The sequence below is a fragment of the Pan troglodytes genome, chromosome 1 (genome assembly GCF_028858775.2).
Source record: "Pan troglodytes isolate AG18354 chromosome 1, NHGRI_mPanTro3-v2.0_pri, whole genome shotgun sequence".
NCBI lineage: Eukaryota > Metazoa > Chordata > Mammalia > Primates > Hominidae > Pan > Pan troglodytes.
Window position 1 is genome coordinate 176,810,157 of NC_072398.2, and position 13,212 is coordinate 176,823,368.

Here is a 13,212-nt window from a genome sequence, read left to right on the forward strand (position 1 = left end):
CCCTTCTGCCTGCCAGGAGTGCTCTCCTTTCCTCACCTCACACCTCTGTACCCCTCACATCCCTGTTGAGGTAGAAGTCCATCCTGGAAGCTTTCCTAGAGCCCCCAGGCTGGCCTTGGTGGTTCTGCTGCCACCACCCTGGCTCTCCTTCACAGCACCCACCTGCTGCACCGTCACTGTTTGTGGGGTCCCCTATCCGTCTCACCAGCAGCCAGGCCCAGGGCATCTCAGGGTGCATGGTGGGATAGGCTGAGCTGAACCTAAGTGGTCTGAGGGAAATGAGCAGTGGAAAAGGGGAGGTGAGGCCAGTGGGCCCCAAGGCCCCATCTGGTGGGTCAGACCATAGTGGGAGCTTGGGAAATGCCAGATCATCAGAGAGGATCCCCCTCATCAGCACAGACTCTGTGAGGTGGGGCTCCAGGGGACCCTGTTTGTTTTGTTTTGAGACAGGGTGTCACTCTGTTGCCCATGCTGGAGTGCAGTGGTGCAATCATAACTCACTGAAGCCTCAACCTCCCTGGGCTTAGATGATCCTCCTACCTCAGTCTCCCAAGCAACTGGGACTATAGGCACATAGCATCACCCCTAGCTAATTTTTGTATTTTTTGTAGACCAGCTTTTGTCACATTGCCCAGGCTGGTCTTGAACTCCTGGGCTCAAGCGATCCTGCCACCTCAGCCTCCCAAAGTGCTGGGATTACAGGCTTGAGCCACTGCACCTGCCTCCAGGGCCCTTTGAGTGTGCCTCAGAATAGAGGCCTCTCCTCACAGGGCCTCTCCCAGGGCTTACACCAGCACCACGGCTCTCTGGACAGTGGCTTTCCATAGTGGATACTCTCCTCACAATCACGATCCCGAGAGGTCACAGTCACTCAGCAGGAAAGTGGCAGTGGAGCTCCACTCCCCACCAATCCTGTCTTTGTGCCTAGCCCCAGGAACTAGCAACTTGCCTTCGTAGGATCTGCAGAGTGATGGCTCTGTTCTGGATTTTGTTTTTTTGTGGGCTTGTAAGATGGTTTTTTCATTTAAATTCTTCAGACTATATATAGTTGTCCCTTGGTATTCATGGGGGATTGACTCCAGGACCCCCTGCAGATAGCAAAATCTGAGGATGCTCGAGTCCTTGATATAAAATGGTGTGGTATTTGCATGTAATTTATGCACATCCTCCCATGTGACTTAAATTATCTCTAAATTATAATACCTAATACAATGTAAATGTTGAGTAAATAGCTCTTATACTGTATTTTTTTGTGTGTTTCTATTGCTATATTGTTATTTTTTAATGTTTTTTAAAAAATATTTTCAATCCACAGTTGGTTGAATCCACAAATGTGGAACCCATGGATACAGAGGGCTAACTGTATACTTAATGATTTGTATACTTTTCTACACATATGTCGTACTCCAATAAAATGTTCATTTAAAAAAATAGAAGAAATTCCTTCAAGTCACCTGGGAGTGGAGCCTTCATTTTGTGACCCTGAGGAGGAAAGCTGCAGCTAAGGCTAGAAGGGCAGAGAGAAGGATCCTGGGTCCGTGGGGTCACCGTCCAGCCTTGGAATGCGAGCTTAGCCTTTCTCAGTGAAGGCATTGTGACCTGGGATCTGTGTTGTATGCAGCCAGGACCCTTGTCTCTTCTGAGCAGCTGCCATATCCCCAGTGGCTAGCTCGGTGCCTGGCACAGAATAAGCACTTGGTAAATATCTGCTAAATGAATATGTTCATTGAAACCTTAAAAGAAATGAGCAAAAGTTATGCTCCGAGGGTGATGATGATAGCTAACCTTGGAAAGATTCTGGGAAACCCACAGTCAGGGGAGAAAACATCCGTCCCACAGTGACAGGTGTGGCTGCTGGAAGGCAGTGAGAAATGGTGGGACTTGAGTTCTGGTCCTGCTGCTGCCCCTGCCTCATTGTGTGCCACAGGGAAGTCCCTCTTCCCTGTGCCTCTGCTGTCGTGGGAGGGTGATAGTTCTCACAGGCTTGTTTTGGAGATAAGGAGGAAATGCCTGGCCCATGGTGGGCCTGGATATAGGTTGGCTTCTACACCCTCTGCCTCGGTTTCCTCATTTTGCAGAGGAGAGCTGGCTGTGTGAACACTAAGGACCCCCCGCTCCCTTGTAGTCACCCATGCCTTTCTTGTCTTCCCAGGAGAGCTCCTCAGAGCAGCTTCCCTGGAGTTACCAAGAGAAAACCCACTTTGGCCACCTGGGCCAGGACCTAATTAAAGAGCTGGTCAGCTGCTGTCGGAGAAAGCCATTCGCACTGGTCTGTGGCTCGGCTGAGTTCACCAAAGACATAGCCAGGTGCTTACTGTGCGCAGGCCTCACTGAGGACTCCTATTTCCTCTTCTAGCCCTGGCCTCTCTTCCAAAGCCTAGGCCATGAGCCTGCTACTGGGACCCAGGAAGGAGCACAGACTGGAATCAGAAGACACGGAGTCCAGGCCTGGTCCTGCTGCTCATTTGCCAGGTGACCTTGGGCAAGCGTCTTTACTGCTCAGAACCTCTACTTCTCATCTGCCCCATGAGGTTAATCACTCCTCCTGGCCTCCTACTATGTAGAAGGAGGACGGGCTGTAGGGGCCCTGAGGAGGTGAGCAACCAGCCTGGGAGTCAGGGAGGACTCTTCAGAGGAAGCCAAGTCCAGGCTGAGCCCCAGGAGGAGTAGGAGTTGGGCAGGGGAAGAGTCGGGAGGAGCTTCCCTGGCCCCTCTGATTAGAGGATCTAATGGGGGCTCCAACTGTGGCCTCAGCACCATCTCAGATTAGGGGCTCCTGAGTGTGTAGGGAAGGACGCGGGAGAGGCTTAGAGCTCTTTGGAGGAGGATTCTGCCTTTCCTCCAGTGCCATGAGCCTGACACATGAAGGTCTTGGGTTCTATGACTTGACCACGTCCTGAGAGCAAGGTGGGGCCCTCGACTGTCTTTGTATTGGCCCCAAGCCTTTCTTGCTGTGAACAGCTTCATTCTCAGTCCCCTTTCCTGGCTCAAAAATCGAGCCTAGCAAAAGAAGAGGCACGGGAAGGAAACGCCCCTCCCTCCTCCTGCAGGCAGCCACTCAGCCTGTGCCTTCAGCTCGGTGCCCTGGTGATGGTTGCTATGGAGATCTAAAGATAGAGCAGGAGTCAGGAGACCTGGGTCCCTCTCCCAGCTTGTCCCACTGAGCGGCTGCCGATCCCGGTCCATCCACCCCAGGAACCCGGCACCCCCATCCCGGGAACCCAGTGCCCCTGGGCAGCGCACTGCAGTTAATGAATTCTGCCTTCCACAGCCTGGGCTCTAGCGTGCTGCACCAGCTTGGGCTAGCTACAGGCAGTCCCAGAATTGGAATATTAAGCCATGGAATCTTAGAGTTAGACTTTTATAGTCATAGAAAGGTACTCTTCACCATATCAAAGCTGAAAGTTCAGGACTCTAAGAAACATACAGTGTGACAGACTTATCATATACACGGGAAACTGAAGCCCAGTGAGACTAAATGACTTGCCCAGGGTAAAACAGTCCATGGCAGAGCCAGCACTAGAAGCCTCCTAGCTTCAACCTCATGTGCCAATTCTGCACCAGTGATTTTCAAACTGCACTCCACGGGAAGCAAGGGTTCTTTGTATAGCAGCAGTGAAAGGACAGCTCCAGATGGATCCCCAGTCCCCCCTTCAACCAGAGCAGTTGCATTTTTATCCCATTCATATATTGGAGTTTTGAATTATTTTTATTTGTACAAAAGGATTTTCCTAGCCACTCAAAAAAATGGCAACAAATCTCTCTGCTGTGTCACATTTAATAAATAATTGTGACACATAGCTGGGGGGTGGTGCTGGAGGTTTCAGACCGCCTCACAGGCAGAGTTCCAGGGTCAGAGAGCATGGAGTACTGTGTGTGACCTTCTTCCAGAAGCACGGGCACAGGAGCATGTTAAAGGCCCTGAAAAGACCAGTGGCAAAGAAACTCCTTTCATTTTGTTTAATCCAGAGTTTTTCAAGCTTATTTAACTATAGAACGCTTTTCTGTGGGTTTCGTAGCCTCTTTCTAGCACAGTATAATGAGTGGGAAAGGCCCTGACTGAGAGTCAAAGATTCTGAGCAGGAACCATGATCTCTTCCTGCCTGGTATGTGACTTGAGCAAGACACTTTTCCTCTCCCCAGGCCTCTGAGGTCTGCGAGTTTTCCTCCACCCTTTCCTCTCCCTCAGTTTGCACATCCTATTGACTCAGCTCCAAATAGCGGGGGCCTGTCAGGAGCCTGACTCTGTTCAGACACCAGGGAAACAACAGCACACCAGGCAGATGCAGTTATGTCCATCGGGGAACTTACAGCCTAGCAAGGAAGGCAGCAATTCAACCTGTAAGTCTAAAAGTGATGGGTGTCATGAAAAGGTAAGTGCAGGGTGCTGGGAGAGTGGTTGGCAGGGGCTTTAGCCTAGTCTAGGGAGAGCCCAGGGGCACACCACTGCCAGCGGGGGTAGAGGCTTCAAAAGCTTTGAAGTCACTCATATTAAGAGTGTTGCCGGACACGGTGGCTCATGCCTGTAATCCCAGCACTTTGGGAGGCTGCGGCAGGCAGATTGCCTGAGCCCAGAAGTTCGAGGCCAGCCTGGCCAACATGACAAAACCCTGTCTCTAAAAAAAAAAAAAATGATTAACCTGGTGTGGTGGTATGCGCCTGTAGTCCCAGCTACTTTGGAGGCTGAGGTGGGAGTATTGCTTGAGCCAAGGAGGTCGAGGCTACAATGAGCTGTGATTGAGCCACTGCACTCCAATCTGTGTGACAGAGCAAGACCCTGTCTCAAAATAATAATAATAAAATCAAAAAGAGTGTTAAGGGGGTCTCCACTTAAGGAGTAGAGAGTCCGGGGCAGTTCTCGTATCTCTGTCCTTGTCTCATTTTAGATGTATGATGTTTAGATATTATACAAGGCCACCCAGTGGTAACCAACCTAGAATGTGTTGGCCTCCTCTTCCCCTCAGTCCGTGTAGGTTCTGTGCAGCCTGGCTGCTGGTGGCATCTCTTATCATGGGACATTGGTGGGGACCCAGCCGTGCCCTTGGTGCCAAGAAGCCTAAAGGGCTCCTGCCGCCTGGAAACTTGAGAGTGCAGGGCCGGGTGCTGTGCCCCACAAGGTGCTGAGCAAGCCCAAGAAGAAGAGTGTGGGGTGTGGTGTGTGAGTTCAGACCTCTTGGAGCTGTGGGGGCATGGTTCCCATCAGCTGCTGTTCCTCTGATGATGCCCACTGCGTGTTGTGGGAGGCGTGGCCACCGTGTGATGTTGCAGTAGGAGAAGGGAGACTTAGGAGCTAGACATGATACGCAGGCATCAAGAGGTCAACCAGGTGTCCACAATCTGTGAGCCACACAGAGCTCTCTTTGTGCATGTGCATCCCGAGCTTCAGGAAGGCAACAGCTACTAGAGGGCCTGAGGACAGATTCTTGGTCGCAGAAGCGGCATTGGCTTTAGTTCAGCCCTCACCATGTTTACCGGCGTCACTTCTGTGTTCCCCTCATGGGTCTCCCAGCTCCCAGTCTCCATGCCACCTCCACACTGAGACCAGACCAGTTTTCCCCACACACAAATCCAAGCCTGTCACTCCCCTGCTTGAAATCCTTCCCTGTCTCCCTGTGGCCTTGGGGTAGGGCCTCTCTGCTCTGCCACCTCTCCAGACTTTTTCTATGCCACCGCCCACTCACACCCACCTCTCAGGCTCCAAACATGTTCTCTTGCGTCAGCTCATCCCTTACACTCGCTGCTTCCTCTGCCTGGCCAGCCTCCCACCTTCCGATCTCCCACTCACCTTTTTTGCCTCCTCATCTTTTGAGGTCTCAGCTCAGTGTCACTTCCTCCCGGGAGCCTCGCCTGTCTCTTCCACTCCAGCTTGGTCAGTGAGCAGAGAGGCTTGTGTGCTTTTCTGTCACTGTACCCATCAGTCTCATCTGCATGTGAGCATGAGGGCCGGCCCATTGTACCCCTAACAGGGGAGGATGCTCAGCACTTCCTGGATGTCGAATACCTGAGCGATAAACAACTAATGTTCAGGAAGTGCTTTCCAGGTGGCAAAAGGTGTTTCCTCTACTTTGAAGCAAGAATCTTCACCAATATACATGCTATTTTATTACCCCAATTTACTGATGAGGAAACTAAGCTTCTGAGACTTCAAGCGATTTTCCAAGGTCATGTAGGGATACACAAGTTCCAGCATGTTGTGATTGTGGTAAAGGTTGTGTGTGACACATGAGTGCAACCAGAGATGTGTATAAAGATTGTTACTGGGCCGGGCGCGGTGGCTCACACCTGTAATCCCAGCACTTTGGGAGGCCGAGGCAAGTGGATCACGAGGTCAGGAGATTGAGACCATCCTGGCTAACATGGTGAAACCCCGTCTGTACTAAAAATACAAAAAATTAGCCGGGCGTGGCATGCGCCTATAGTCCCAGCTACTCAGGAGGCTGAGGCAGGAGAATGGTGTGAACCCGGGAGGCGGAGCTTGCAGGGAGCCAAGATTGTGCCACTGCGCTCCAGCCTGGGAGACAGAGCGAGACTCCATCTCAAAAAAAAAAAAAGGATTGTTATTGATGACCAGGTGCGGTGGCTCATGCCTGTAATCCCAACACTTTGGGAGGCTGAGGTGGGCAGATCACCTGAGGTCAGGAGTTTGAGACCATGCTGGCCAACATGGTGAAACCCTGTCTCTACTACAGATACAAAAATTAGCTGGGCATAGTGGTGCGCACCTGTAATCCCAGCCACTTGGGAGGCTGAGGCAGGAGAATTGCTTAAACCCAGGAGGCGGAGGTTGCAGTGAGCCCAGATGGCACCACTGCACTCCACCCTGGGTGACAGAGCGAGACTCAGTCTCAAAAAAAAAAGAAGATTTTTATTGCTGCATTCTCTGAAATAGCAAGGAATAAAAACTGCCTGCAGATACAGCAATTAAAGTGAACTCCATCCACATGTACCAATATAGACGAAGTCCTAAAAACATAATAACTGAGTGAAATGTACATTGTGAAACGATAGCTACAGTGAGATACCTGTACTTGGAAACTGTAAAAACCCAAAATAATGCTAAATGCTCAGGAAGAGACAGAGACACACCAGCTTCAAGGATAGTGGTGGCCTGTGGTGATAGGTGGAAGGGAATGGGATGGGGTGATGGGGTTTTTAGCCATATCTGTATTTGTATTTTACTATAAAAATACTTGACATAAACATGACAAAATATGAACACCTGGTAAATCTGGGCAATGAGTTCCCCCAACGTCTACTATATTATTTTCTACCTTTTTCTGTTTTTCAAATAGTACCATAATTAAAATTTTTTTTTAAAATCCAATGTGCTTGTTCAATGCTCTCTAGAAACTAGGGGCTTAGAAACATTCACTTTCTCTCTCCTATCTCAGAATGGACTATGCCTCTTTATCCCCCCACACATTTTAGCCATTCACTGAAGATCATTTCTGAGCATGAACTGTGTTCCAGGCCCCATTCTAGGTGCAGGAGACACAGCAGTAAATCATATAAATCATTCCTGGTATTCATAGCTGATGGGCTGTTCCCTCTACTTGTCCCTCTTCCTCATAAACTCAAACCAGAATGACTTGCCAAGCACCACACTGTTGGCCTATTTTTTTCTTTCTTTTTTTGTCGTTTTGTTTTCCTTTGTCAATGAAGCAGACCTAGGTTTGAGTCTCTTACTGATCCTGTGACCTATGGCAAGTAACTTGGGCTCTGTGAACCTCAGTTTGCTCATCTATAAAATGGGAATGGTAGCACTGTCTCCTGGGGTTGTGTGAGGATGAGGGAAACGTGTAAACCCCAAACACAGCACCTGGCACGGAGTGGGTGTGAGACCCCGTTCCCCCTTCTTTCTCCCTCCCCAACAGTGCCCTGACTCATGGTTGACCTCTGAGGACAGCATTTATTTCCAGACTTTCACTATCAAGAACTCTCCTTTTTATTATTTTTCCCATGCTTTGGGAGATTTTGATCCCAAATTGCATGTTTTAAGTCATTATTAATTTATCTCCCATTTTTTATTAATCAAAGACACAGATAGCTGCCCCTCAGAGCTTCTGATCTGTACATCCAGCTGGGAGCTGCAGTGGTTGACATAATTCCAGCCAGAGGCGAAGGAGCTCAGCAGTGTGTGTGGCCCGGGTGGCCCAAGGAGGGGAAACGTAGGTGCATCTTACTCTGTTTCTTTTTTTTAATGGACCATGAGTCATGGAAGCTGCTGGGGTTGCCCAGGTAGGTGCTGCTTTCACAGGGGATCACTGACTGATGGGCTGGAGGCTGAGGTTTGGGTGCCAGGGCCTAATGTGGGGCCCCACGTGGGCCTCATCCTGCAGGGCTCACTCCAAACAGATGTCATGCACCAGTGCCACGCAGAAGAGCGTGGGTTCACGTAGTGGGAGGTGGGAAAGCTGTCTGCATGCAGGTCCCACAGGCTCTGGCTGGAGACCACCACATCGTCCTGCCCCTGGCTCCCAATGCTAACAGAGCAGACTAACTTGTAGTGGGGCAAGGTGACACCCTTCACCTGGTCCCAGCACTCAAAATCATGGCCAGGTGGGCACACTGGGCCGGCTGGTGGGCCTCACCAGCCAGCTTAGAAGGCAGGTGAGCCATATCAGCTCCTCTGCCCAGATGCAGGGGAACTTCACCTCCAGCCTGGCAGACCCCAAGGGAACCTGGAAGGAGAGGGAGGTGGTGGTGGTGGAGGAGGAGGGGTGTATTTGCAACAAGCAGAGCATTTGGCACATTAGGCTTGAAGCCTAATGTGTTGAACACAGAACCCTGAGTTGGAACATATGATTTGGAACAATGGGAGGGAAAATGGGATGTAGGCCCTGGAACACAAGAAAACAACTTTATAAACTGTAGAGTGTGTGTATATGACAGAGATTAACCTAGCTTCCAAGTGGCTGAGGCTACAGACCCATGAGGCTACAGGCTGAGGCCCATGGCCCTCAGTCCCCTCCCTCTTGCTGCATCCCCAGGCCACAGGCCCATACTTGCTCCTGGAAGATGCTGATGAGCCACCGGTGACTCAGCTAGAGCTGCAACCGTGTTCTCAAAGCTGTCTGTTTCTATAAAAATGAAAATGAGTATCAAGGTAGACAGCATTTGCTAAGTGTCTACTGGGTACCAGGCTGTAAAATGTTACTGTTTTAGGCTGGGTTTGCCCCAAAGCTGACGCTGAACAAGGATGTGGGTGCAAGAAGTTTATGTGGAGGTGCTTCAGGGAAGCATGGTGAGGAAGTCATGGGGAAAGACAATGAAGGGCATGTGGATGGACAGGCTACTCCTGGTGGCACCCGGAGCTCTTTCTGCTGGGGCCTTGCCAAGAGACTGTGGAACATGCCTCAGTGATCCCACCGAGGGGTGGAGAAGCTGGGGCATTTATGCACCGACAACCAGACTCCTTATTGGCCGAGAACATGAACTCCTGGCACTTCAGCTTCCTCTGGGTGGGCCAAGTGTTTGGCAGCCAGAGAAGCCCCCAGGCAGAGACACACAGGAAGCCATCAGTGCACATAGAAAAGTTCCCGCAGTTACCTCCAGTTGGGCGGGGGATATGGATAGCACATCAACAGTGTCTGCTATGTCACTTTGCTTAATTCTCACAATCTTTAGGGATCAGCAGCTTCTTTATTTTATAGGCAAAGAAATTGATAAGCAAGAGGTAAAGGAGCTAGTGGAGAAAGTGGTGTTCTTGTATGAGGGCAGGGCTCGATACTGTATCCCCTCCCCACCCCATGACCCCATCTAGTGTGATGTCTGGCTGGCCACTGTGTGGAGGCAGTGTCTGTTGAAGGAAGGGGTGAGCTGGTGGAAGCTGTGTGACCGTGAGTTGGTGACCACTCTTCTGTCAGATGAAGATGCTGGTTCTTTCCTCCGGGGGCTGCTTTGCGGAGTAGAGGAGATTGTGTGAACCAAGTGGTCAGCTCAGTGCCTGGCCCACAGGGGAGTGTCAGTGAATGTTAATTCCCTTCTCCTGCTTCCCTCTAAGGGGATGATATGGTTTGGCTGTGTCCCCTTTCAAATCTTAACTTGAATTGCATCTCCCAGAATTCCCATGTGTTGTGGGAGGAACCCAGGGGGAGGTAATTGAATCATGGGGGCCAGTCTTTCCCATGCTGTTCTCATGGTAGATAATAACTCTCACAAGATCTGATGGTTTTATCAGGGATTTCCACTTTTGCGTCTTCCTCATTTTCTCTTGCCACCACTATGTAAGAAGTACCTTTCGCCTCCCGCCATGATTCTGAGGCCTCCCCAGCCATGTGGGACTGTAAGTCCAATTAAACCTTTTCTTCCCAGTCTCAGGTATGTCTTTATCAGCAGCGTGAAAATGGACTAATACAGTAAAATGGTACCAATAGAGGGGAGCGTTGCTGAAAAGATACCCGAAAATGCGGAAGTGACTTTGGAACTGGGTAACAGGCAGAGGCTGGAACAGTTTGGAGGCCTCAGAAGAAGACAGGAAAATGTGGGAAAGTTTGGAACTTCCTAGAGATTTGTTGAATGGCTTTGCCCAAAATGCTGATAGCGATATGAACAATAAGGTCCAGGCTGAGGTGGTCTCAGATGGAGATGAGGAACTTGTTGGGAACTGGAGCAAAGGTGACTCTTGTTATGTTTTAGCAGAGAGACTGGCGGCATTTTGCCCCTGCCCTAGAGATTTGTGGAACTTTGAACTTGAGTGAGATGATTTAGGGTATCTGGTGGAAGAAATTTCTAAGCAGAAAAGCTTTCAACAGGTGACTTGGGTACTGTTAAAAGCATCCCATTTTAAAAGGGAAACAGAGCAGAAAAGTTTGGAAAATTTGCACCTTGATGATGCAGTAGAAAAAAAAAAAAATTTTTTTTTTGAAATGGAGTCTTGCTCTGTTGCCCAGGCTGGAGTGCAGTGGCACAATCTAGGCTCACTGCAACCTCCACCTCTTGGGTTCAAGCGATTCTCCTGCCTCACAATTTTTTGTATTTTTAGTAGAGACGGGGTTTCACCATGTTAACCAGGATGGTCTCGATCTCCTGACCTCGTGATCCACCTTCCTTGGCCTCCCAAAGTGCTGGGATTACAGGCGTCAGCCACCACTTCCGGCCAAAAAACCATTTTTTTAGGAGAAATTCAAGCCATGGAAATTTGCATAAGTAGCAAGGAGCCTAATGTTAATCCCCAAGACCTTGGGGAAAATGTCTCCAGGCCATGTCAGAGAACTTCACGGCAGCCTCTCCCATCACAGGACCAGAAGCCCAGGAGGAAAAAGTGGTTTCATGGGCCGGGCCCAGGGTCCTCGTGCTGTGTGCAATCTAGAGACGTGGTGCCCTACCCAACTGCTCCAGCCATGGCTGAAAGGGGCCAACGGACAGCTTGGGCTGTGGTTTCAGAGAATGGAAGCCCCAAGCCTTGGCAGCTTCCATGTGGTGTTGAGCCTGTGGGTGCACAGAAGTCACGAATTGAGGTTTGGGAACCTCCGCCTAGATTTCAGAGGATATATGGAAACGCCTGGATGCGCAAGCAAAAGTTTGCTGCCGGGGTGGGGCCCTCGTGGAGAACCTCTGCTAGGGCAGTGTGGAAGGGAAATGTGGAGTTGGAGCCCCCACCGAGTCCCTACTGGGGTACCGCCTAGTGGAACTGTGAGAAGAGAAGAGCTACCGCCATCCTCCGGACCCAGAATGGTAGATCCACCGACAGCTTGCACCGTGTACCTGGACAAGCTGCAGATACGACAACACACAATGCCAGCTCTTGAAAGCAGCCGGGAAGGAGGCTGTACCCTGCAAAGCCACAGGGGCGGAGCTGCCCCAGACCATTGTAACCCACCTCTTGCATCAGTGTGACCTGGATGTGAGACCTAGAGTCAAAGGAGATTATTTTGGAGCTTTAAAATGTGTCTGCCCTGCTGGGTTTCAGACTTCCATGGGCCCTGTAATGCCCTTTTTTTTTTTTTTTTTTGGCATTTTCTCCCATTTGGAACACCTGTATTTACCCAATGCCTGTACCCCTGTTGTATCTAGGAAGTAACTAGCTTGCTTTTGATTTTACAGGCTCATAGGCAGAAGGGACTTGCCTTGTCTTAGATGAGACTTTGGACTGTGGACTTTTGGGTTAATGCTGAAATGAGTTAAGACTTTGAGGGACTATTGGGAAGGCATGATTGGTTTTGAAGTGTGAGGACATGAGATTTGGAGGCCAGGGGCAGAATGATATGGTTTGGCTGTGTCCCATTCAAATTTCAACTTGAATTATATCTCCCAGAATTCTCACGTGTTGTGGGAGGGACTCAGGGGGAGGTAATTGAATCATGGGGGCCGTTCTTTCAAACCCTGCTGTTCTCGTGATAGTGAATAAGTCTCACGAGATCTGATGGGTTTATTAGGAGTTTCCACTTTTGCTTCTTCCTCATTTCTTTTGCCAGTACCTTTTGCCTCCTGCCGTGATTCTGAGGCCTCCCCAGCCATGTGGAACTGTAAGTCCAATTAAACCTCTTTTTTTGGCTGGACGCATTGGCTCACGCCTGTAATCCCAGCACTTTGGGAGGCCGAGGTGGGTGGATCACCTGAGGTTAGGAGTTTGAGACCAGCCTGGCCAACGTGGCAAAAACCCATCTCTACTAAAAAAATACAAAAATTAGCTGGCTTTGTGTAATCCCAGCTACCCAGGAGGCTGAGGCAGGAGAATCACTGGAACCCGGGAGGCAGAGGCTGCAGTGAGCCAAGATCGTGCCACTGCACTCCAGCCTGGGCGACAGACCAAGACTCAGTCTCATAAATAAATAAATAACACCTCTTTTTCTTCCCAGTCTTTGGTATGTCTTTATCAGCAGCATGAAAACGGACTAATACAGGGGAGCTGGGGTCTTTGGCAAGGAGCAAACCTTCTTGCCCAGTTCAGTGATCCCTGGCCCTCTGGATAAATGGATCTTTTCCTCCAGGGAATCTCCAGAATATCTCTACTGGCTCTGTCCAGCCAACTCTGAAGCCTGTCCAAGTTCCCCCATGGTAATGCCACAAAGCCCAGCACCAGCCTGCGTTACTCTGGGTTCCTCCAGGGAAGAATGCCTCGCCCCTGCCCCCTCATATTTCCCACCTTGCCTTGAAGAGCTGCTTACAACTTGCAGTGCCTGCTTCCTCCCCTCCCTTCATTCCTCAACCCACTGCAGCCTGCTGTCCACTCCCCGTCTCCACCCCATGTGCTCCCGATAAGGTCCCTGC

At 50.2% G+C, this 13,212-nt stretch overlaps 1 protein-coding gene across 11 annotated transcripts in view; it reads left to right on the plus strand.

Annotated features, from left to right (window-relative positions):
- Nucleotides 1-12,799, plus strand: part of CYB5RL (cytochrome b5 reductase like) — a 35,898-nt gene extending 23,099 nt beyond the window's left edge. For 9 of the 11 annotated variants that reach the window (XM_513422.8, XM_063802023.1, XM_063802004.1 and 6 more), the window contains one exon: nt 2,153-12,799. In XM_513422.8, the coding sequence (XP_513422.3) occupies nt 2,153-2,356 (204 nt within the window). In that variant the 3' untranslated portion in view covers nt 2,357-12,799. The remainder of the gene's footprint in view (nt 1-2,152) is intronic. The other 2 variants (XM_063802019.1, XM_063801984.1) reach the window with 1 other exon arrangement.
- The last annotated feature ends 413 nt before the right edge of the window (nt 12,800-13,212 follow it).